This window comes from Polypterus senegalus, chromosome 13 (genome assembly GCF_016835505.1).
Source record: "Polypterus senegalus isolate Bchr_013 chromosome 13, ASM1683550v1, whole genome shotgun sequence".
NCBI classification, from domain to species: domain Eukaryota; kingdom Metazoa; phylum Chordata; class Cladistia; order Polypteriformes; family Polypteridae; genus Polypterus; species Polypterus senegalus.
This window is the reverse complement of record NC_053166.1, coordinates 6194142-6220413: the sequence shown is the minus strand read 5'-3', so window position 1 is coordinate 6220413 and position 26272 is coordinate 6194142. Positions and strand designations below refer to the sequence as shown.

Below are 26272 nucleotides of genomic sequence, written 5' to 3'. Positions count from 1 at the left end.
GTATAAATCTACTGTATCTTAAGGATTCATTCCTCTGAATTGATTCTTTTCTTCATTAAATGGCAGCCAAACAGAAATGAGGCATGAAACGAGCCAACAGATGACCAGCTAAATCGGCACTTCAGACTCCAACCAGTTTCACAATGAGAAGCCGATTCTTCCTATTAATTAAACTCCATATTTAATTCCATGTTTTTTTGCTGATCTCATTCTGCCACAGCAGACATTTCCAGAACTGTTGATTTTTTCTGTTTTTTCGAAGGCCACCATCACAATGTTTTGGTGAGCTGAGAGATCAGCCTTACTGAGACCTCCATCCATCCGTTATCCAACCCGCTATATCCTAACTACAGGGTCATGGGGCCTGCTGGAGCCAATCCCAGCCAACACAGGGCACAAGGCCGGAAACAAACCCCGGGCAGGGCGCCCACCCACAGCAGGGCACACACACACACACACACACACACTAGGGACAATTTAGGATGGCAATGCACCTAACCTGCATGTCTTTGGACTGTGGGAGGAAACCCACGCCGACACGGGGAGGACCTGTAAAGCAAACCCAAGTCACCCAACTGTGAGGCACTAGTGCTACCCACTGCGCCACCGTGCCACCCACTGAGACCTCCACCTTTCTTTATTTTCACATATTTTGGGTTGGGCACAGGTGAGCTGGTAATGTGGATTCTTGTTTTGTGTCTCATTAATTGTTTGGCTGCTAATTAAGAAAAAGGAAACAAAAGGGGCCTGAGTCAAGGTAATTCAAATTAAGGCAAAAAGAAGGTAATTAGCAGCGAAAATTGGTCACAAATTAAGAAGATGGTTAGAATGAAAACCTGCGGCCCTCCAGGACCGGAGTTCGACACCCGTGACAGGTGGTCGCCTATAAAGCGCCGTCACCCGTGGCGCGCCCTCCACACTAAGCCCCATTTGCGCTACGGACCTCCAAGTCAAGGGGCACGCGCTCCAGTCACCATAGGACTCCGTGTGGCTTCGACCGGCACTGGATAGAGAGGCTGAGGTGGAGCCCATCCCGACAGCATCGCCTCCCTGAACGGGGCGGCACTCCATCGCAGCGCCCACCCGCCAGTTTAGAGCCGTGCGTAGTAAAACCAATTGCACACCCCCCGGGGGAAAAAGTGCAAAGTGAATGAATACAACGAGTTGAACCCGGGTGTCTGCGTGGCAGCTTAAGGCTTTGGACTTTGAGCATTGAGCTCGTGGCGTGGATTGAAATCCCTCCACCGACTCGGTGTGACCCTGAGAAGTCACTTCACCTGCCTGCGCTCCGAGGGAGAAATAAAAGAAACGGAACGAGTTGCATCGCTCGAGTGTTGTAAACAGACTTGGATAAAAGCGTCAGCCAAACCGCGTGAAGACCCCCCGAGTTCATTTTGTGCCACCCATTGCCAACTGTCGCTGCCCGGCGGGCGCACTCCTTCCCCTGAACGCGCTCCTCCGGTCCGGCCGCGCGCACATCTGCTCCCAAAATGCGCCTTCCGTTCTCACGTGACCCGCTGAGGCGTTCAGCGATGACTCAAGCGCGCAAATATTCGCTGGCAGCTGCGCTTTCAAACGGCAGCGTTTTGGGGGTCATGGAGCAAAAAACGAGGCGATCCGCTCTGTGACGGGCAACGGCGACCTGCTGCAGTGCCGAAACCGACGGAGAAAGAAGTGCGAATCAGAAGGTACGGTGGCCGACGGTTGTGTTTATTAATTCATTAATGGACGTAATTAACTAATTAAGTTACCACCCCGACACACTAATTAATGAACTAATTAAAGTATCACCCCGTTCATCCTTTGAATTCGCGTCTCCAGGCCGGGGTCATCGACAGAAAAGTGTGTGACAGCAGCAGCAACTGAGACCAGCTGTGGACGCAACGACAAACCTACCGGGCGCCCCTCACGCACAAGTTGGACTCGCCGCCTGTCTTGTAAATCTGGGATCGGTGGAGGCGCGGTGATCTCGCGCGATAACAGTTATGAGCCCATTGTGTACCCCCGCAGCCAAATAAGTGAAAAGTCCCGTACGTTATGCCTGCCAGTGTCGCCGGGCATTGCTTTAATCTGTTCGTTTTAAACCCGCGCTCTTCACAAACGTTGGTGGGTCAGTGGTCGGGAGATCGCGAAGTGGACGGACTCGGAGAGAAGCAGAGCCTCAAAGAGTAATCGGGCGAGGGCGGCTCACAGTAAGGAGGCTGGGGTTCAAGTCCCAGGTGCTCCCAGTGTGGGCTTTGCATGCCCCCCAGCGCCAATGTGCAGGTGGGTTTCCTCCCACAATTCAAAGACATGCCAGTCCATGCACGTGCTCTTCCTGCCTTGTGCGCATTGACTGCTGGGAAAGGCTCCAGCTGCCCCGCCACCCTGCGCTTTAGAAAATGGCTGGCTCTCAACTTTTTTCATTCCACCCTGCTTTTATTAAGCAATCTATAGGGGGGTCCAGATCTAATTATGCAATTTTCATTATGCTATAACTTATTAAGTTTATTACATATAAAATAGCCCGGACCATTGAGAAGTGTGCGAACTGACAACACGAAGAATCGTCTTCGCGCCGAACGATCTGGATCTGCATAATTACATCTGGACCACCCTGTATAATTTCGTCTGTCCAACAAAATTGGGTTTTAGTGGATTTTACCAGATATTAATGCATGTGAGTGAAAGGCAAGTGGCACTGTGACACTGACAAGGCATTCTGGGGACAAAACTCAAGGCTATGCATCTTGATGCCCCCAAAGTCTCCCCAACAGACGGTACTGGGACAGTGTGTCCAAAATGGTGGTGGGCACCTCAGAGAAGTGTCCTGTCTGCCTTCCTATTCACCTTCTACACAATGGACTTGCAGTACAGAAATGCACAGACGGCGTTAATAATGGAGGCGAGTCGGACTGCAGGAGACTTGTGGAGGACTTCGTGTTATAATGCAGGAGGAACCACATCTGCAACACAAAAGAGCTGCTGGTGGACTTAGAGAGAGTCAAAGAGCCTCTGCGACCCCTCGCCATTCACGGGGAGGATGAGGAACTGGTGCGGAGCTACAAGAACTAGCGCAGTAGACTGGTGTGACCACACGGTGGCGCTCATGTCCAGAGCAGACTGGACTTCCTAAGGCGACTCGGGTCTTTGACTGCTTGCGATGTTCTACCAGGCCATAGTAGCCAGCGCGGTGTTGTACCCTGTGGTCTCCTGGGGAAGTTCAGAAGCAGCCCAATGGCCGACCAGACATGTCAGGGGCGCCTGCTCCATCACGGGGTCAACCCTGGACACGCTGGACACGCTGGAAGCCCTTGTGGAGAAGAGGATGGGAGCAAAATGGGATGCCATCATGAAAAATCCCCTCGAGGTGGCGCTCTCCTGTAGCCTCAGGCTCAGACCACCGTGGTGTACTAAGAGGCGCCTCTGGGGGTCTTTTCTGCCCACCATTATCAGGAATTTCAATGCTTTTTCTTGACCTCTCAGACTAAATGCAGATACTCTTGCTTTATCTGCTCGAATATTAATTGATGATTGATTGTCCTATTATTCTGTATATTTTTATGTCTCTGTTGCTGTGGGTATCTAAATGCCCCCTTTGGGATTAATAAAGTTTAGCTAATGTAAGCTGAAAGAAAAGAAGGTGAGGATGAAGATGAAGTAAGATGAAGGCAGCCATCGTCAGCTGTGTCTGGGAGTTCATTAATAATAATAATACATTTTATCTATATAGCGCCTTTCCCTTGCACATTAATGAGCATCACATGGAGATAATGTAGTTTTTAAGATTTTCATTTGTGTCATCTCCCTGATCTTTTTTTATTCTGCTCCACGTTTACTTCAGAATAGCAGAAGATGAACAGAAATATGTTTAAGGAAATACGTAGTTAACAAACTGGCCAATTGGCATCGCAGGGCATGCGGAGGGTCCCTGACATTGTCATATGCAGTTCCATCATGCCAGGCTATGCCATGGACTCCGTGCAGAATTATAAATCAGCCTTTAGCTCTGCTTTTACGAATCCCATACCAAATGGCATGTAACAGACACATGCATTGCATTTTTTCTTTCCAACAGATGGTGCTCCACAAACATTAACACAGATTTTATGAATCCCACGTCAAATAGTATATAACAGACATGTATGCATTGAATATGAATTTATTGAATACGTGCATATAAATGCTTGTGATGCGCCATCTGTTGGAATGAAGAATACAATTCCTTTTATTACTACATACATTATAAAATATATTCCAAGAGAGGGTGCACTGCAAACATTAGCGCTCTATGCTGGCTGCTTAGATTTCAACTTATCTTAGACGAGTAGCACAGCAGATCCACCTTAATAAAAGGATAATACTTTGTGCTTCTGAGTATCTGTGTGCCTGTTCAGTTGCTATAGCTTTGTAATTCTAACAGATGGAGCGTTACAAGCACTTGTTGTAAAAAAAAAAACGCAATGTGTTTCTCATTCCAACAGATGGCGCATCACAAAAAAGTTTTTCTAATAAAATGCATTATTCCAAATATTTATGATGCGCCATCTGTTGGAATGATAATTCCAACACCTAGCACAGCACCATAATAGACGGGTATCTGTGTGTCTGTCCAGTTGCTCTGTCTGTGTCATTCCAACAGATGGCACATTACCAACATTAACACTTAATTAACACTTTACCAATCCCCTACCAAATGGCATATCACAGTACCATATGCATTACATTTGTCATTCCAACAGATGGTGCATCAGAAAGGTTTGTAGTAATGCAATTTATTAGTACAAACATTTGTGATGCACCATCTGTTGGAATGACAAATGCAATGCCCTTCATAAATGCCTGCCTTATAAAACCAATAGATGGTGAGCTGCAAACGTCTGCATTGATTCCTTTAATCTCAAGCTGTCTTTGACGGGCAGCACAGATAGCTTACTGATAAGAGGGTCCAACTCAAGGGGACTGCAGGCTTTCATCATTCTGTGTCATTTGCCCCATGTCTGCTCTGCTTGAAGTTAACTGCCGTTATAAGAATACAATTACAGGAGCTGAAGAGAAGAAGGTGATTTAATAGGATAATATAAGATAGCGGCGGCATGGTGGCGCAGTGGGTGGCGCTGCTGCCTCGCAGTTAGGAGACTCGGGTTCGCTTCCCAGGTCCTCCCTGCGTGGAGTTTGCATCTTCTCTCTGCGTCTGCGTGGGTTTCCTCCCAAAGTCCAAAGACATGCAGGTTGGGTGCACTGGAGATTCTAAATTGTGCTTGGTGTGTGTTTGTGTGCCCTGCGGTGGGCTGGCACCCTGCCCGGGGTTTGTTTCCTGCCTTGCGCCCTGTGCTGGCTGGGATTGGCTCCAGCAGACCCTGTGACGCTGTAGGTAGGATACAGTAGCGGGTTGGATGATGGAGGGATATAAGACAGCATTAAACATTTCAAGCGATAATAAAAGATTTAAGAATTTATGATTAATAGAATTATTAGATGTCTGCACTTTACCAGAGGGAAAAATAATAGAAGGAAAAAGCAGATGAGCCAAGTGCAGGTCAAGGAGCTGACTGGTTAGGAAATGGGCTGAAGCACAAGCCCCCCGGCCACAGGGGACCCCCAGGACAGAACTTGAGAAGCACTCGATGTCGGGCGTCTCAGCCCTGCTTTACTTGGGGGCTCACTCCAAAGTCGACTCAAGTTTTACTAACGGCAGGACACCACTGGACACTTCGTCACCTCTCAGAGATCTACTTTATGGGGGCTAATCTGTGTAGACGTGAGGAGAAAAAGCAAGCAAGACCCCCCCAGGCTGCTAATCGAACTGGGGTCCGGGCACAATGAGGCCACAGGCTTGTCTCGTCTCCTTCGTTCCTCTTCTAGTTGACGGGGTTTTGCAATTTTTGAATTGGATCTGCAAACACAGAAACGGGGAATAACGGACTGGTCAGTAAAATCAGGAGTCCAGCTAAAAACTGGAAGGACCACTTTGGGCAGGACTCAACCTGAGAGCCATCCATCCCTTTTCCTAACCAGGGCCAACTTGTGGGGAAGCTGGAGCCCATCCCAGCAGGTACAATCCCTGGCACAAGATGCCAGTCAACCCCAGGGCACTGCAGTACCAGTCACAACAGGGCAGGACAGGCTACTATGGTGTCAACAGCAGATTCAGGCCTTGTCCAAGTTGGTGGTCTCCTCATCCATCCATCATCTAAGCTCATTTATCCAGAGGAGGGTCCCAGGGGAGCTTGAGCCTGTCCCAGTAACTGAGACCTTATAAGGTGCAGATACTTCACTTCCCATGAGGCTTTGCTCGGGACTTCTGGTTCTTCCTTCTGTAGTTTTGTTTCAGGTAGTGGTAACCATAAGGTGCTGAAGGCCCACCTCCATCCCAACACACTTCTTCTTCACGACTCCAATGGTGGGGTCTTCCTTAATTCAGGAGAGGCCGCCGCTTCTCACTCCTGGTGATGGAGGCCACCTCTGAAGGGCCTGTCACATTTCGTGACTTTTTCAGGGACTTTCACTGCAGACTTCATAGCGAGGCGGAGGCAGGCGTGTAGTTGATGTTTGGTGTAAATGACTCGTCACTCCTCCTGTGTGTAATGTTGGGAGGTTTAATGAGTGCATGAAAGGAGCACCGAGACAAATGCCGTCCCAGAAGCTTGGAAATGGGATTGTTGACACCGATATTTGGGGGATCGCAGCCAACCTTCACGACGACCTCCATGTGTTACTTGAACTTTAGGGCGGGGTGGTGGCTCTGAGGCTAAGGAAGGGTGCAGAATCGAATCCCCATCATTGATAAAAGAGATCCCACTCTGCTGGGCCCTTGAGTAAGGCCCTTAATCTGCAATAGAATGGCGGACCCTGCACTCTGACCCCAAGGGACAACAAACAAATAACTAATACAAGAAATGACATAAAACGAAATAAGGACCAAAAAAAAAAGGTAAAAACACTTCACGGTGACCTCCATGTGCTTCTTGAACTCTCGCTCTCCAGTTCAGCCTTTCCTGCGATCTCACACCTCCAGTCCACGTCTTCACTAGCTGCCCATTTTCATTAGTGGGGGGCCACAAAAGCCTGATGAATCACCAGTAAGCCCCCACGGCCTGCCCGGCTGGGTGACGTCCTCTGCTTCATGTTCTGTCTGTCTGTCTGTCACTGACCCCACTGCCCGCTGCTCTCTTTTAGGTCCGACATGCTGCCATTGGCTCTCATTGTGCTCCTCCTCCCCTGTGCGGCCAATCAGCCCGCGCACAACACAACTAGGAGGAGCAAACTGCTGGTGATTGACGCCTCCCAACTGGTGTGCAGCCTGCCGGGGCCTGCTGGGCCACCTGGAGTACCCGGGGCACCCGGAGCTGGTGGGTCTACTGGCGTGATTGGACTACCTGGTAAGGATGGCAAAGATGGGCAGGATGGAGACAGAGGAACCAAAGGAGAAGAGGGTAATGAAAATTTAATATATAGTGCCTTTCACATCTATCTGTCTATCTATTTATCTATTAAACGGTGCCTTTCATCCATCCATCTATCTTTCTATCTATTATATAGCACCTTTCACTTATCTATCTATCTATCTATCTATCTATCACATTGTGCCTTTTATGTCTCTGTCTATTCAAATCTATTCAAGACATAGCAAAGAGTTAATTTCAAGGGATTATGGGAAATTACTGTGGAAGGCAAATAAGAAATCAGAGAGCTGAAGAACATTTGAGGTGATAAACTAAGCCACCCTGTTTACTGCAAGCGTCCAAAGAAACTGAACAATGGTGGCTGTGTGTTGGCACAACAGAAATCTTTGTAACAAGTACCTCTTTACCATCAGGGGCATCTCAAGATAATCAGCTCTCTCAAGCATGCCCGTGTCTCAGAGCTCATTTATACACCACGTAGCTCCACCCACTGAGATGCCATCTTCCAGGATTTATACCATGTAAGGGGCGTGGCTTTATTAAGTGGGGACCTGACTAGGGTGCCCTCTTTGGGTGGCTTCTCAGAGGTTAGCGTTGGCGCCCCTTCTTGTCCTGGTGGGTTTTTTTGCATACTTATCAGTGCCCGGTAGGTGATCCTCAGATGCCCAAGAGTGGCGGTAGACAAATCTCAACTCCATCCACACTCAGTTGGAAATGTCACAAAATACATTTGGGGAGGAAAGGAGTTTAAACTAACACTCCCCACTCTACACCTATCAGTCAGTGAGTCTGTTAATCATATACTGTAGTCCCTTTATCTGTGGATCTAGATTATATATTTATAGGTTATACATTTTCACTATATATTTAATAGCACCTTTCTATCTATTTCCATCTGTTATATAGTGCCTTTCATCTATCTGCTATATAGTTCCATTCATATACTGTATATACGTATGTTCTGTCTGTTATAATGCCTTTCGTATCTGTCTGTTTCATCTTTCCTTTCCAATCTCTTTATCAGTGCCTTTAATCTGTCTATGATGTTACTTTTTCTTCCATCTCTTGTCTTTCCCACTCATGTATCTATCTGTTATAATATGCCTGTAACATCCGTCTCTGTAATCATTTCTTCTGTAGCTGTCTATTATATAGTGACTTTGATATCAATCTATCTATTAAATGGTACCTTTGTCATCTTTCTATCTTATATAAAGCCTTTCCTATCTGTCTTGTACTGCCTTTCACATCCTTTTCTTTTGGCTGCTTCCATCAGGGGTCGCCACAGCAGATCATCATTTTCTGTCTCTTCCTGTCCTCTCCATCTTGTTCTGTCACACCCGCCACCTTCATGTCCTCTCTCGCCACATCCATAACCTTCTCTTTGGCCTCCTCTTTATAAACCCATCAGCTCTCCTCTGCATTTGTCCAAACCAACGCAATCTCACCTCTCTGACTCTCAACCGTCCAGCATGAGCTGACCTTTCACATCTTTTTATCTGGTATATAATTTATTTCATTTCTCTGTCCATTATATGGTGCCTTTCCTTGCTGTCCCCTGTCTAGCTATTATATGGTGCATTCGTCCTCTCTCTAATATAATGTCTTTAATATCTGTCTATATTTAGTATATTTCCTTTCTATTTATTATATACTGCCTTTCACATATATAGATGTATTATATAGTGTCTTTCATGTGAATCTATCTATCTATTATATAGTGCTTCTCATATCTATCTATTATATAGTGCCTTTCACTTATCTATCTATCTATCATATAGTGCCTTTCACTTATCTATCTATCCTTCATCTGCTAGTTCCCTTTATTCCTGTCTGTCTTCTCAGCTGTTACAGTCTCATCTGTCCAAATTCTTGACACTGTTGCCTTTTCACCCGTCAGCCCCACTTCACCAGGTGGGTGTTGTGCCCACTCAATTTGGATTTTATTTTTTGTGCAGAGCTCCAAATGGGTCACTGGGAGCTCACCATCCAAACCCTACCTTCAGTGGAGGTGCAGATCTCAAAGAAAGACAGGAGTCCATTTTGGGGTCTTTCTTTGTTTTCCTATGTTAAGCTGATTGTCCCACAGCGCCCTCTGGTGGCCACTTTCATCACGACACCTGATTCTCCCCTTGTAACGCTTACAGGCCGAGTGTCCTGTGTAGTAAGGGTGAGTAGGACCCCCATATGTCTCACAGGGGAGCCCTCTTAGGTCATGTTTCAGATCAGGTGATTCCGGATTGCTTCTTGCCTTTGCACTTTGAACATTACCTACACTCGGTGCCAACGGAGGTGCCATGGCAGCATCTGCTTACCTGTCGGGTTGCACACATGGACCTGTCTTATTCCTCCTTTTTGTGACCCAGTCTAGCAGAAGTAGCCTCAGTGGCCATGCGTGTCATCGGAGCACCACTGCACTTGAAGGACCAGCGCCTGCCCACCTTTGCCAGTATTGGCTTCTTATTCATTTGGATAGCCAGTGCCACCTCATTAAATCAGCTGCTCTTGAAAACAGTCCTCTGGCTGGGCGTCCCAGCCTAGTTATAGAGCCCCTTTCCGAGTCAGAATCACTTACAGTATTTACGCAAGTCTTTTACTTTTTTGCTAACAGGTAAGAAAGGCCAAAAAAACAGAACTCTTCTTACCTCCCTGGCCAGGATCGGCTTTCCTGCTCAGCTAACGAGTCCCATAAAAATTTGGCCATAAATGATGGATTTCAGATTTGCATTACTGACCCCCTATGTATCATATAGCGCCTTTCATCTCTCTCTCTCGTGATCTGTCGGACACGAGTGCCACAAAGTGGCTCAAATCCCAGACTGGTCTGCCGGTGTGGAGCTGACTTGTTCTCCCCGTGTCTTTGCCATTTCTTCACTGGTGTTCCTCGCACACCCCACAGGAGAGGAATTTTAAAATGAAAAGATGGCAGGCTGGATGAGGCTTGGGGCTCGCTGTCCCAATCAAGCCTTCCAACTGGAGATTCACCGTGTACTTTGCAAACCTTTGGAGGTTTGAGAATCAGATGAACGAGATTTGTGGAACTTGGGCAGCTTTGAAATACGGAGCGGAGTCGCTGTGATTTGGACGGATGAGCGCTTAAGTTGAATTCACACTGTCTGCAAGTTCAGCTGAGAAGACCCCCTTCTGTCCCCTTTTCAGCCTCTGGTGTCACATTGCAGAACCACACAAACTGCAAAAAGATGAGGCCTTCAAAAAATGACCCACAAAATACAAGCCAGAATCCTAAATGGCCTTCCCCAAAACGGGTTTCACCTCAGGGGAGCCTGACTCTAGGAAAATGGGAGGCTCCTGGCCTGTTTAGGCCGCAGGTTTTTAAAATGCAAAAGACCGTCGCAGATATCCACGGCAAGTCTCACAAGAGGGAGTACCGTGAAACTCTGGCTTGTACGGAGACAAGTGGCACCAGAAGCTTTATGAAAAGGATTTATTAAGAAAAAAAATTGCCCACATAACACAATACTCAAAATGTAACAGCAAAACAAGTCCAATCCACAATTCTTAGTGCAACACACAAGTGCGCAACAAAATCTTAAATCAGAGAAACAGACAAAGAAATAGCAGATCAAAGTCACCAAAGTGCAGAGCGACTGCAAACCCCATCAGCCTCTTTAGAGCTCTGTGGCGGTCCTGATAGGTGGAGTTAAATCATCAGGGGGCTGGACTTACGCTGCCAGCCGCAGAGTGAAGCATTGTGGGTAGCAGGAGAGAAAAGAGAAAAGCAGGCTTGTTTGCAGTGTTTGTCTACAAAGTACTTGCACTTCAGATTGGTAGAGACTTCCTTAGGAATTGTGTGGCGTGACAAACGGACAAGTGAAAGTTCTGTTCTGGTAAAATGTCTGCACGTGTACATTTACTTGTAGAGCCAGTGAGGAATCTCCTTGTTAAAGTTAAATAAGTAAAGAACTGAAAAGTAATGCTGCTATATCTTTTGAGAGCTTTAATTGTCCCTGCAGTTCATATAAGGCACTATAAACCCATCCATCCATCCTCTTCCGCTTATCCGAGGTCGGGTCGCGGGGGCAGCAGCTTAAGCAGAGAGGCCCAGACTTCCCTCTCCCGGCCACTTCTTCCAGCTCTTCCGGGAGAATCCCAAAGCGTTCCCGGGCCAGCCGGGAGACATAGTCCCTCCAGCGTGTCCTGGGTCTTCCCCGGGGCCTCCTCCCGGTTGGACGTGCCCAGAACACCTCACCAGGGAGGCGTCCAGGAGGCATCCTGATCAGATGCCCGAGCCACCTCATCTGACTCCTCTCTCTACTCTGAGCCCCTCCCGGATGACTGAGCTTCTCACCCTATCTTTAAGGGAAAGCCCAGACACCCTGCGGAGGAAACTCATTTCAGCCGCTTGTATTCGCGATCTCGTTCTTTCAGTCACTACCCATAACTCATGACCATAGGTGAGGGTAGGAGCGGAGATCGACTGGTAAATTGAGAGCTTTGCCTTACGGCTCAGCTCCTTTTCACCACGACAGACCGATGCAGAGCCTGCATCACTGCGGATGCCGCACCGATCCGCCTGTCGATCTCACGCTCCATTCTTCCCTCACTCGTGAACAAGACCCCGAGATACTTGAACTCCTCCACTTGGGGCAGGATCTCTCCCCCAACCCTGAGAGGGCACTCCACCCATTTCCAGCTGAGGACCATGCTCTCGGATTTGGAGGTGCTGATTCTCATCCCAGCTGCTTCACACTCAGCTGAAACCGATCCAGAGAGCTGAAGATCACGGCCTGATGAAGCAAACAGGACAACATCATCTGCAAAAGCAGTGACCCAATCCTGAGTCCACCAAACCGACCCCTTCAACACCCTGGCTGCGCTTAGAAATTCTGTCCATAAAAGTTATGAACAGAATCGGTGACAAAGGGCAGCCCTGGCGGAGTCCAACTCTCACTGGAAGCGGGCTCGACTTACTGCGGCAATGCGGACCAAGCTCTGACACGGTTGTACAGAGACCGAACAGCTCTTATCAGGGGTCCGTACCCCATACTCCCGAGCACCCCCACAGGATTCCCGAGGGACACGGTCAATGCCTTTTCCAAGTCCACAAAACACATGTAGACCGGTGGGCAAACTCCCATGCACCCTCCAGGACTCTGCTAAGGGTGAAGAGCTGGTCCACTGTTCGCGACCAGGACCGAAAACCACACTGTTCCTCCTGAATCCGAGGTTCACTATCCGGCGGACCCTCCTCTCCAGAACCCCGAATAGACTTTTCCAGGGAGGCTGAGGAGTGTGATCCCTCTATAGTTGGAACACACCCTCCGGTCCCCCTTTTTAAAGAGGGGGACCACCACCCCGGTCTGCCAATCCAGAGGCACTGTCCCGATGTCCATGCGATGTTGCAGAGACGTGTCAACCAAGACAGTCCTACAACATCCAGAGCCTTAAGGAACTCGGGCGATCTCATCCACCCCGGGCCCTGCCACCAAGGAGTTTTTGACCACCTCGGTGACTTCAGTCCCAGAGATGGGAGAGCCCACCTCAGAGTCCCCAGGCTCTGCTTCCTCATTGGAAGGCATGTTAGTGGGATTGAGGAGGTCTTCGAAGTACTCCTCCCACCGACCCACAACGTCCTGAGTCGAGGTCAGCAGCGCACCATCCCCACCATATACGGTGTTGACACTGCACTGCTTCCCCCCCTGAGACGCCGGACGGTGGACCAGAATCTCCTCGAAGCCGTCCAAAGTCGCTTCTCCATGGCCTCTCAAACTCCTCCCATGCCCGAGTTTTGCCTCAGCAACAACGAAGCAGCGTTCGCTTGGCCTGCCGGTACCTATCAGCTGCCTCCAGAGACCCACAGGACAAAAAGTCCTATAGGACTCCTTCTTCAGCTTGACGGCATCCTCACGCCGGTGTCCACCAACGGGTTCGGGATTGCCGCCACGACAGGCACCGACCCCCTTGCGGCCACAGCTCCGGTCAGCCGCCTCAACAATAGAGGCACGGAACATGGCCCATTCGACTCTATGTCCCCACCTCCCTCGGGGCGTGTTTGAAGTTCTGCGGAGGTGGGAGTTGAAGCTACTTCTGACAGGGGACTCTGCCAGCCGTTCCCAGCAGACCCTCACAACACGCTTGGGCCTACCAGGTCTGACCGGCATCTTCCCCACCATCGAAGCCAACTCACCACCAGGTGGTGATCAGTTGACAGCTCCGCCCCTCTCTTCACCCGAGTGTCCAAGACATATGGCCGCAAGTCCGACGACACGACCACAAAGTCGATCATCGACCTGAGGCCTAGGGTGTCCTGGTGCCAAGTGCACATATGAACACCCTTATGCTTGAACATGGTGTTCGTTATGGACAATCCGTGACGAGCACAGAAGTCCAATAACAAAACACCGCTCGGGTTCAGATCAGGGGGGCCATTCCTCCCAATCACGCCCTTCCAGGTCTCACTGTCATTGCCCACGTGAGCATTGAAGTCTCCCAGCAAAACGAGGGAATCCCTAGAAGGTATGCCCTCTAGCAACCCCTCCAGAGACTCCAAAAAGGGTGGATACTCCAAACTGCTGTTGGCGATACGCACAAACAACAGTCAGGACCCTTCCCCAGAAGGAGGGAGGCCACCCTCTCCCACGGGGTAAACCCCAATGCACAGGCTCCAGTGGGGGCAATAAGTATGCCCACACCTGCTCGGCGCCTCACCGGGGCAACTCCAGAGTGGTAGAGAGTCCAGTCCCTCTCAAGGAGATTGGTTCCAGAGTCCAAGCTGTGCGTCGAGGTGAGTCCGACTGTATCTAGCTGGACCTTCTCGACCTCGCGCACTAGCTCAGGCTCCTTCCCCTTCAGAGAGCCAGTTTCTGTAGCCGAGGATCAGACCGCCAAGGTCCCCGCCTTTGGCCACCTCCCAACTCACACTGCACCCAACCTCCTTGACCCCTCCCATAGGTGGTGAGCCAATGGGAAGCACTATAAACTAGGATTTATTAATTTATTAATAACGTTTATTCAAACTGACCCACTCCATCTGAACTAGTGTGGTGCTGAGGGGTCACCCGCTGTATGCATGATAGTTAAGTTTGCCCATCCATCTATTATCCAACCCGCTATATCCTAACTACATGGTCATGAGGGAATCCCAGCCAACACAGGGTGCAAGGCAGGAAACAAACCCCGGGCAGGGTGCCAGCCCACCACAGGGCACACACACACCCACACACACACCAAGCACACACGGGACTGTTTAGAATCGCCAATCCACCTAACCTGCATGTCTTTGGGAGGAAACCCACGCAGACACGGGGAGAACATGCCAACTCCACACAGGGAGGACCCGGGACACAAACCCTGGTATCCTAACTGCGAGGCAGCAGTGCTACCCACTGCGCCACCATGCCGCCCCTAGTTAAGTTTGTATTTTGATTAATCCTTTAGGAGTAATAGTGGCATCTAGTGACCAATTTCAGTATTGCAGCTTGGCGTCTAATGATTCTTGTTTAAGAATTTGCAACACGTTCTCTGTTTTCCTTTGTGTGCAATTGAAATATTAATAATAGTTTTACTTGTTACTTTTATTATTGACCACACATACGTGTACTCGTATCACTTCATATTAAAGTCTTGGACTGAAATCTACTCTCCAAATGTTTCAATTTAAACACTGCTGGCAATGCCAGCTATTCCTGCACTACCAGACAAAGCCCTTTGGTTTTCTCTTGTTCAGGTGGCTTTGCTTCTTGGGAACACCAGGGGAAATATTAAGACATCATATATAACATATATTAACAGAAATAGTCACAAAAAATAATTCAATTTGAAAGTTGAATGGAAAAGTAAAAAAAAGAAACACAGGGAAGGAACTCTGGCTAAAATATAGCGCCAGGCTTGTGCCCAGTGCTGCCCGGATTGGCTCCCCACTTGCCCCTGAAATGGAAAAGGCAGGCTAAAGAGGTGAAGAGACGGCTCGCTCAGTGATGTCCCTAATCAGGCAGTGTGGCGTGTTGGTTAAGGTTGTGGATTTCAAACCCCAGACATGGTGGGCTCACATGCCCACCTCTAACTCTGTGGTTCAGCTACAGTGTGCTCTGCGCTCGAGATCACCCCACGCTGGTCCATATTTACGGTAACGAGTCTTAACTTCAGCGATTAGCGCTGTTGCTGTGTCCCTCAGAGCTCAGAGACGTGACGAAGACTAAGTGAGGCCACAGTGGGCTTCTGGGAGTCGCGGAAGGGAAAGAAACGTAGCCCGCCTCGTGATTAGCAGGTTTAACGGACTCAGCTCGGCAGTTTACAACGTGAATTCCATGGATAAGGAAAAGCAGAACCTAAATACCGGGCCCTGGAGGATCGAGGATTAGGATGTGGGGCCTGTGTGATATACGTATTAGCTTTATGTTTGACTAATAATCTAAAATAATAATATATGAAAGTCTCAAAGCGCTCCATCCGCCACCGATCCACGTTGTGCGATGGTTTATCCAGACTGAGCGATCGCTATTTATACTTTCCCAGTTCCAGGGCCACGATCCCGATTCCCTGCCTGCTGCCCCTGATCCTACCCTTCCCCTCCAAATTGGACTCAGAACGATACAATTTAGGATGAGGAGGGTATTGTGGCACAGATGGCTGCAGTGCCAGGGGCCCCCTCACGGTAGTTCACGTAAGCCTAAGAACGTCCCCGACATCGCTAATTGAGAGAGGCCGAGGCGGTGGTTACTTGCACATCGGACGGCCAGCTGAGGAGGCCGAGGAGAAACACAAAGCCGGACGAGATGAGCTGCAGCTTAAACGTGGGGTCGATTGTGTGCCACTGTCCGCCGAGACAGCACTCAGACCTGAGGAACGTCTCCTCGTAGTAGCGGACTGCGTAGTCTGGCCTTGACCAGGATTACCAGGTACACTGTGTGCAAAGATCAGACCCGGCCACACTCACCATGGTCTGGGGCAGCCCCTGACTGCAATGGGCTGTGAGAATAGCACTGAAGTGTCTGTCATGGAGTCCAAAAGCAAACTGAACCGAGCTTGTAAGGACCGGACGTGACATGGGGGCGGGGGGGCACCGGAAGTGACCTTCTTCTGGCATCACATCCGGAAGGGACGTCATCCTGGGCACCGGAACCGGAAGAGACGTCTTCAGGGGTGATCAGAATATCAGTTTAAAGTCGCGGTGCTCTCTACAAGAATTCATTTATAAATCCACTCACATGTACACGTCAGGCCACACAGCATTGAGAACTGCCGCGCCAAGCCAGCTGGAGGGATGGATAGTCAGCCTAAAGACGGGGGGATGCTATTCTGTCCTCTGTTAAAAATCTGCTCTCCTTGTTTGGAAATGGACTATCTGCCGACAATGGGGGTCTGCACGTGGAGAAGACCGTCTAAAAGGCTTGGACAGCAGCCGACGGGCAGATGGGTGACAACGTCATCCGTCCTGAAAGTCCTTCCATCGCAGCAGACCGTATGGGTCGAGATCCCACCTTGGTATTGTCTTGCTATGGCTTCCCGTCTGTAATGCCGTGTAAATCCGCGTTAACTCTTTAAGGGCTGATTATTTTTTCCAAAAAACATACTTTCTGAAAAGCAATGACTTTCACGCAGAAATCAACATAAAACGTCTGTTGCGGCATGCTGCGGCTGCCAGTTTGCCAAGAATGTGCGGCAGGCTTGCTGCCAGGCTGTCTTTGCATGGCTGGGGTGGCAGCAGCAGCGGTGACAGTCGCAGTGCAATGCAGTCTGGCTTTTACCTTTGACCATCGTTAACTGGCAGTCCTTCTAGCGAGCGGTGCCGTCAGCACCACGATTAGCTGGGGACCAGTCAGCTGAAGCTGGAACGTCACATTCGTTTTCAATCGCTTGTATCAAAATCGGACTCCGGCAAGTCACAGTCCAGTTCAGAGATAATAGGCAAAGCTTCATCCACGGAGTATTCTGCTTTACGCATTCGCTTTGGTCTCTCGCCATTATGTCGGTGCCATTTGTGCAGCTTACTACACACGGAAACACAGGAACATTTGGTCAAACCAATGACGCCGACTTTCCTTCTTGCAACAAGAGACCAACTAAAACGTAACGGCTGGTTTTGTCTCAGTTTACGGTTGATTACCATCGTCAGCTCCTCCGACAGCCCTGAAAGAGTTAAAGAAAGCAAAGTTATTGTCTCTTATGTGACTTCACTATGGGTGGGATATCGCCTTTTAATATCATATCTATATAGTTCTCAGTTAATTAAAACACCGCAATTACAAAAGAACGTATTCCAACTAGGGAGCTATCACCCCCTAAAGGAACAGCACCCTGGCACCCCCTGGCCTGGCATGGAGCAACTGGCCTAATGTCCCCAGGAGCTAATCCAGTTGTGACGGCAGGCAGCTCCACTACCAAGACCCGTGGCTGGATGAATTACTGAGGGGAACCTACTTATGCCAAGCCGTGCCTCTCACAAATAATATTTTCCCTTCAATCGACAGTTTAAACACAAACACACAAAAGCAGATATGTAAAATAGGTGTATAAATATATTAAATGAAACACAATAAACGGGCGGCACGGTGGCGCAGTGGGTAGCGCCGATGCCTGGCAGTTTGGAGACCTGTCTGGGTTCACTTCCCAGGTCCTCCCTGTTGGAGTTTGCGTGTTCTTCTCGTGTCTGCGTGGGTCTCCTCCCACAGTCCAAAGACATGCAGCTGAAGTGCATTGGCGGTCCTAAATTGTCCCTGTGGTGGGCTGGCACCCTGCCTGGGGTTTGTTTCCTGCCTTGCGCCCTGTGTTGACTAGGATTGGCTCCAGCAGACCCCCGTGACCCTGTGGTTAGAATATAGTAGGTTGGATAGCGGATGGATGGATGGGCTATTATCATCATCATCATTACCATCATCATCATCATTATCATTATCTTCATCATTGTCACTATCATCATTACCATCATCATTATCATCATCATTACCATCATCATTGTCATCATCACTATCATTATCATCATCATCACCATCGTCACTATCATCATCACTGCGGTGGGCTGGCCCCCTCTCCGGGGTTTGTTTCCTGCCTTGCGCCCTGTGTTCACTAGGATTGGCTCCAGCAGACCCCCGTGACCCTGTAGTTAGGATATAGCGGGTTGGATAGCAGATGGATGGATGGAAACACAATAACAAAAAAATGCAAATAGAAAATATAAGTATATATTGTGACAGATAGAGGGCGCTGACGTCCCCTTGAACCGTCAGACGGGGCGGCACGGTGGCGCACTGGTAGCGCTGCTGCCTCGCAGTTAGGAGACCGGGTTAAACTTCCCGGGTCCTCCCTGCGTGGAGTTTGCATGTTCTCCCGTGTCTGCGTGGGTTTCCTCCGGGCGCTCCGGTTTCCTCCCACAATCCAAAGACATGCAGGTTAGGTGGATTGGCGATTCTAAATTGGCCCTAGTGTGTGCTTGGTGTGTTTGTGTGTGTCCTGCGGTGGGTTGGCACCCTGCCCAGGATTGGTTCCTGCCTTGTGCCCTGTGTTGGCTGGGATTGGCTCCAGCAGACCCCCGTGACCCTGTGTTCGGATTCAGCGGGTTAGAAACTGGATGGATGGAAGTGCACAAAACACCCTCCACTCCACAATACTCAAAGTACAAACCGGATTCCAAAAAAGTTGGGACACTAAACAAATTGTGAATAAAAACTGAATGCCATGATGTGGAGATGGCAAATGTCAATATTTTATCTGTAATAGAACGTAGATGACAGATCAAACGTTTAATCCGAGTAAATGTGTCATTTTAAAGGAAAAATATGTTGATTCAAAATTTCACAGTGTCAACAAATCCCAAAAAAGTTGGGACAAGTAGCAATAAGAGGCAGGAAAAAGTAAATGTGAGCATAACGAAGAGCTGGAAGACCAATAAACACTAATGAGGTCAGTTGGCAACATGATTGGGTATAAAAAGAGCTTCTCAGAGTGGCAGTGTCTCTCAGAAGCCAAGATGGGTAGAAGATCACCAATTCCCGCAATGTTGCGCAGAAAGACAGTGGAGCAATATCAGAAAGGTGTTACCCAGCGAAACATTGCAAAGACTTTACATCATCATCATCAACTGTGCATAACATCATCCGAAGATTCAGAGAATCTAGAACAATCTCTGTGCGTAAGGGTCAAGGCCGTAAAACCATACTGGATGCCCGTGATCCCTGTGCCCTTAAATGACACTGCACCACAAACAGGAATGCTACTGTAAAGGAAATCACAGAATGGGCTCAGGAATACTTCCAGAAACCATTGTCAGTGAACACAATCCACTGTGCCATCCGCCGTTGCCAGCTGAAACTCTACAGTGCAAAGAAGAAGCCATTTCTAAGCAAAGATCCACAAGCTCAGGCGTTGTCACTGGGCCAGGGATCATTTAAAATGGAGTGTGGCAAAATGGAAGACTGTTCTGTGGTCAGACGAGTCACGATTCAAGTTCTTTTGGAAATCTGGGGCGCCATGTCACCGGGACCAAAGAGGACAAGGACAACCCAAGTTGTTATCAACGCTCAGTTCAGAAGCCTGCATCTCTGATGGTATGGGGTTGCATGAGTGCGTGTGGCATGGGCAGCTTGCATGTCTGGAAAGGCACCATCAATGCAGAAAAATATATTCAGGTTCTAGAACAACATATGCTGCCATCCAGACGTCATCTCTTTCAGGGAAGACCCTGCATTTTTCAACCAGATAATGCCAGACCACATTCTGCATCAATCACAACATCATGGCTGCGTAGGAGAAGATCCGGGTACTGAAATGGCCAGTCTGCAGTCCAGATCTTTCACCTATAGAGAACATTTGGCGCATCAAAGAAGGCCCAAGACGATTGAACAGTTAGAGGCCTGTATTAGACAAGACTGGGAGAGCATTCCTATTTCTAAACTGGAGAAACTGGTCTCCTCGGTCCCCAGACGTCTGTTGAGTGTTGTAAGAACGGGAGATGCCACACAGTGGGGAAAATGGCCTTGTCCCAACTTTTTTGGGATTTGTTGACACCATGAAATTCTGAATCGACATATTTTTCCCTTAAAATGATACATTTTCTCAGTTTCAACTTTTGTTCCGTGATTTATGTTCTATTCTGAATAAAATATTAGAAGTTGGCACCTCCACATCATTGCATTCAGTTTTTATTCACGATTTGTATAGTGTCCCAACTTTTTTGGAATCCGGTTTGTATCATAAAGAACAATCAATAATCAATCCTCCTCTCCCAGACTCGTTGTCACCCTTCCTCCCAACTCAGCTCCACGCTCTGGGGTTTCCCACAATCCTTTATAGTCGTCGACCCGGAAGTGCTTCTGATCCTCCCAGTCCATGTGATTCTTAGCACTTCCGGGTCAGATCAGAACTCCTCTTCTCCTCAGCCCAGAAGCACATCATCTCTTCCGTTTCCGTTATTGTGAATTACTTCTGGGCTATATGAATAGTACAAGTCCCTGGGCCTCCCTGTAGCGTCCCTTGGCAGTGCCCACGGTATCCAGCAGGGCTGTGAAGAAAGACTCCAAGGTCCATAATGCCCTGCTGGATTTCAGGGTACCTCCATGTTGCCGGGAGGGCTCCATCTGTCGGCGTGGGGGTATGGATCCCCATTGGCCGGGGTGAACGGCCGGCCATATACCACAATATAGATCTGTATATCCCTCCACCAAAGCAGCACCGTGAAAACACCATCAGTACAATAACAAGCCCTCCCTTGCCCCGGTAACGTATAACAGATAGAAAACACAAGTAACAATAATGAACGAGTCCGGGTGGATTACTGTCCTGAATACGGATGACTGATCAACAAAGAATGGATGCGTTTGAATCTCCCGGAAAGATGGAACAATCTCACTTTGTTTCCTCGGCGTGTGGTGGATAACGAAGTCCTACCCCGGGGTTTCCGGCGATGATTGAACTGTCGTGAATCCGGCGGAATGAAAAACAAACTGGATACAAAGCGCGATGTAAAAAATAACAGGAAACGTGGTTCATTGTCGTTAAATGAAATCTCCGTCTTTCTCCTTCCTCTCTCTTCTTTCCCTCCTGATCGTTTAAATAGTAAAGAGCCGGATGTAACTGAATGTGAACAGGTGCTTTCCATCCTGGGGCTGCAGTCTCTCCGCTACACTTACGGGGACACTCACAGACGCACACATAACGGACAGTAAACGGGACGGTGGGAACAACACGCCCTCCGCGCACACATGGAATACATTATTGCTATGTAGCCCCGCTACACAGGGGTCTCAAACGCCAGTCCTGGGGGGCCCAGTGGCTGCAGGTTTCCATTCTAACCCTTTTCTTAATTAGTGTCCTATTTTTGCTGCTAGTGAACTTCTTTTGAATTCATTTTCGTTGACTTGTTCTTGAAGACTCAGACCCCTTAATTAGCAAGCAAACAATAATGAGATAGAAAATGAGCCAAAACATGAGCGGCAAACTGCATCCATCATAGAATATCTGAAAATAAAGAAAGGCGAAGGTCTCAGGAGTGCTGATCTGCTCGGGTCCCCAACGCTCTTCAAAAAGAGAAAATCCACAATGTCGGACATGTCTGCTATTACAAAAAATTAAGAAATGCAACAAGCCATGGAATTAAAGAACGAGTTTAATTAACAACGAGAATCCGAGCCTAGTTAAGCAACTGGTTGGAGTTGAAGGTCCTGACTTAGGAGGTCTTCTGTGGGCTCACTCACATCACATGTCATTTCTGTTTGGGTGCCATTGAAGGAAAGAAATGAAGCAACTCAGAGGACCAAATCTTAAAACAACAAGTCAATTCAAATAAAAGGTAACGGAGTGAATTAGCAGCACAAACTGGTCACCGATTAAGAGCAGGGTTAGAATGAAACCCTGTAGCCACTGCGGCCCTCCAGGACTGGGGTTTGAGACCACTGAGCCAGTCCCTTCACCTGCCTGTGTGCCACCTGGAAGAACAAAAGAAGTGAAACTAATTGTATCTCAGATGTTGTAAGTCGCCTTGGATAAAGGCGTCAGCCAAATAAGGAAACATAATCTGACGTTTTCCCATTTTATTTTAATCATTTTCAGGCCCACCAGGCAAACCAGGAACTCCAGGCAAACCCGGAACAAAAGGCCGACAGGGCGTCATCGGTAAGGCTGGTCCTCGGGGCCTGAAGGGGCTTCAGGGTGACCCTGGCAAGTCTGGGGCAGCTGGCCTGAAAGGAGAGACCGGTGATGGTGGAGAGATTGGACTACCGGGAGTCTGTCGCTGTGGTGCCAATATGGCCAGGTCAGCGTTCTCTGTGGCCGTTACTAAGAGTTACCCCCAAGAAAGGACGCCCATCCTGTTTAACAAGGTGCTGATGAACGAGGGCAGCCATTACAATGCCAGCACTGGGAAGTTTGTGTGTGCCATTCCTGGCATCTACTACTTCACCTACGACATCACGCTGGCCAACAAGCACTTGGCAATTGGACTGGTGCACAATGGACAGTATAAGATCAAGACTTTTGATGCCAACACAGGCAACTATGATGTGGCTTCCGGGTCTACGGTCCTTCATCTGAAGCAAGGCGACGAGGTCTGGCTCCAGATCTTTTATTCAGAGCAGAACGGCCTCTTCTTTGACCCCTACTGGACAGACAGCTTGTTCACCGGATTTCTAATCTACCCCGACCAGGACTTCATCAATGCCATTGATGAGGGAGAGAACTGAGGAGGCTCCTGCTTTGTACAGAATCGGGTTTAATTTAGAGCCTCGGTGGGTGACATTCATCTAATAAAGGACGAGGTCCCTGACGTGGCATCGGCACAAGCGGGAGGAGACCCTGGGACCTCCAGATGTTTTGGGAAAGAAACAAAAAGGCCGTTGGTGACCGGTGCCACCCTGATGGTGTCCCCTTAGCTGCCTGCTGTGTGCACATGTACAGTCCAGTGAAGTAGTCTTTGAGAAAGGCACTATATAAGAATGACTTGGGCCGCGACATCAGACCAGATATATTGCATTTAAATATCTGCAGTGTAATTAAATGGCTTGTTGTTTATCTTAACCAGTCAATTCATTCATCGCAAATACGTACAGGGTGAGCCAAAATGAAGGTCATTGTGTGAGGTAGGGGGCAGCCGGTGGGCGACAGGAAATCACTTGTAGTTTTCAGTCGGCCGCCTGCCTTGGTCCGGTCCATCATCATCATCATCATCATCATCAACGCACCTTTCGAAAGCACTTTAGCATTCCTCCTCACGGTGACGTCCCAAATCAGTGGGTAGTTAAGTTCAGACAGGCGGGTACAACACTGAACAGAAAATCTCCAGGCTGTCCTCGGACTCTACGAACGCCTGAAAACATCCAAGCTGTAAGGGCGTCCATTCTGCAGTCTCCTAGACGATCGGCGCGCGTCTGCCGGTGGGATTTCCAGCATGTCTTTGAGGACCTCCATTTCCATCCCTACAAAATGGTGGCTGTGCAGGAACTCATTGGGAGAGCCGCAGAGAGAATGCGCGAAACATCCTGCAAACCGCTCATCGAGATGCCATCGTCACGCGACGTCAGCGACGAGGCACATTTCCATTTCAGTGGTTGCGTGAATAACCGTAACTTTCGCTACTGGGCTGAACGTCATCAGAGACCCCCGCACAGGGAGCACACAGGTTACAGTTTGCTGCAGCGTTGCAGGATTTGCCATTGTAGGCCCTTACTTATTTGAGGAGGTGGGGAGCAACGGTCACCGTCACACCAGAACGGGACGTTGAAATGCTAGGGAACTGGAAGAAATGGATGTGCTGGAGCAACAGCTCATACGGCCTGGCGGAGATCCATGCAAGTGTTTTCTGGGAGATGTCTCCAGGGAAGCAGACCCCAACCCGTGCGGCGATGTCGGGTGGCCTTCATGTTCGCCTGATCTCACCTCCGCTTTCAAGTCGAAGGTCTACACACACCGACCTCAAAACCTTGAAGCCCCCAAAGGACGCTATTCGCCACGAAATGGCCGAACGAGTCATGCGAGTATTCAGAAATCGTCTCAAACAGAGTATCGTTAATGATGGCCACCACCTTGAAGACGTCATTTTTAAAAAATAATCCATTTTGTATCCCCTTTCTTGTGTCGTAATGAAATGTTTTTGATCTTGCAGCGTTTTTTTTGTGGAATAAACGTTTGAAATGTGGTCCTTCTTTTCGGCTCACCCTGTATGCAGATTTACTGGCCGTAGCTTGGAACGAGGACTGGGTATCAGCACTGAGGTCCCGATTCGACTCCGATTCGCAGTGCTTTGATTCAATATCGATTTCATCTTGACTGACTTAGCGTACGCTGATATACGTGGCGACTTCATTCTGCATAAAGAACATTAATAGAAGGTGACCGATTTCATCCATCCATTATCCAGCCCGCTATATCTCAACTACAGGGTCACGGGGGTCTGCTGGAGCCAACACAGGGCGCAAGGCAAGAACTAAACCCCAGGCAGGGCGCCAGCATATTCAAAACCCATTCCCAAAAGTGTTGGCACATTAAGTAAAAAGGTTTAAAAGAACAGAAAGTGGTTTTTAAGTCCACTTTGACCTTCATTGAATTAAAAAGAGAGAACGTAACATGAAATGTCTACAGCAGGAAGGCCGCTCACGCTCATCGGCAGTCGACTGAAGCACGGTGGACATGCCAGCTTTTCAAACCGTTTTTGAAGATAATGGACATTTTTGGGCCGAAAGTCACCCCCCCCATCACGGTATGCCCATGACCCGCCTGAGAATGCACCTTTAATGGAAAGGGCGGACCGGTGACGCGACTCTGGTCTACAATTACTGAGCAGGTGAGGCTCTCAAAGCCACAGGGTCAGCGCTGCAGTGTGAGCCTCAGCATCCGTGATCAGCCCGTCTGCCTAAAGCTGGTGACGCATTACACGACTTCTGCTTCAGACTTGACAGCTGCTGTTGGTGATCTTGACACCTGAGGACGTCACATCACGACTACAAACTGCAGGGCGACGTTCCAGCTCAGTTTCCCGTTTCAGGAGTGTGACGAGTTCCCTCCTTTATGTGACAGTAATGTGGTGTCTGATGGAGCCGGTGAGGTGTGAGGGGTTTGCCGGTGCAGCGAGTTCAGCCACAATCTTTGCTCATTTTCTCCTTCGTTTCCCATTCTATTGTGGTGCACAAAACACAAGGCATCGGACCGATGAGCCTTTCTTCCGTTCTGCAAGGTCCAAAACAATCCGCGTTTCTCATTCCTTGTCACTCCATTGAATTCATTGCACTGCCTGCCTGGGCGCTCATTGATTCTCATCTCTAGTGTACGACTTAACCGGTGACACAAAAAGACTCGAGACAGTCACAAATGGTTTGGGGCAGCCACCCGTAGATTATGATCCTGGCTGCAAAAGGTTGGAAATGACAGAGTCGTTTACAAGACAAAGAGTCCGAAACAGAACTGAATACGTGGAGGTAAGATGGCGGTTTAAAGGGCTGGTGGAGGAAATGATGTCATCTATGCAGGGACCGGAAGTGACATCATCGGAGCCAGCGGACCCGGAAGTGACGTCATCAGAGGCCCCCGAACCTGGTGGGATTTCTTGGGAATGGTCTGCAAGGAACTGAGAGAGACAGTCGGCCCACTCCGCCACCCCCTGGTCTGACGTAGTATTACAATTACTCAGGCCCTTTAGCTGCCTCCTAATCGCACGTGTGTGACACCCGCTTGATTTTGTCAGGGTGAGTCACTGCATTTTAACAGCCAATGTTGCCAATAAACCTTTCTGAAAACATAGCGTCACTTTGTCAATGTAGATTACCAGCTGAAATACCTGGCATTGACGGGAGGAAAATAAACTTCTTTTAAATGATTTGATAAAAATAGAATTACAACAATACAGAAGCTGAGAGAGAACATGCAATATCGTTATTTTTTAAATTATTTCCTCGAGATAAGAGAATAATTTTATCGAGATCTCGATAAAACAAAAGATCTCGTTT

The 26272-nt window shown here is 48.7% G+C and overlaps 1 protein-coding gene across 1 annotated transcript; it reads left to right on the top strand.

Moving 5' to 3' along the window:
• The first annotated feature begins 1545 nt into the window (after positions 1–1545).
• c1qtnf2 (C1q and TNF related 2) lies at positions 1546–25496 on the top strand. Its single transcript, XM_039775525.1, has 3 exons — positions 1546–1688; positions 7159–7415; positions 22389–25496. The coding sequence occupies exons 2-3, from the start codon at positions 7166–7168 to the stop codon at positions 23015–23017; spliced, it is 879 nt and encodes a 292-aa protein (XP_039631459.1). The 5' UTR covers positions 1546–1688; positions 7159–7165; the 3' UTR covers positions 23018–25496.
• The last annotated feature ends 776 nt before the right edge of the window (positions 25497–26272 follow it).

Bases quoted from the DNA above. Each gene is read 5' to 3' on its own strand.
- c1qtnf2 (XM_039775525.1), top strand. From the start codon at position 7,166: ATGCTGCCATTGGCTCTCATTGTGCTCCTCCTCCCCTGTGCGGCCAAT. The intron at 7,416-22,388 runs GTAATGAAAATT...AATCATTTTCAG, and splicing joins AGGAACCAAAGGAGAAGAGG to GCCCACCAGGCAAACCAGGA.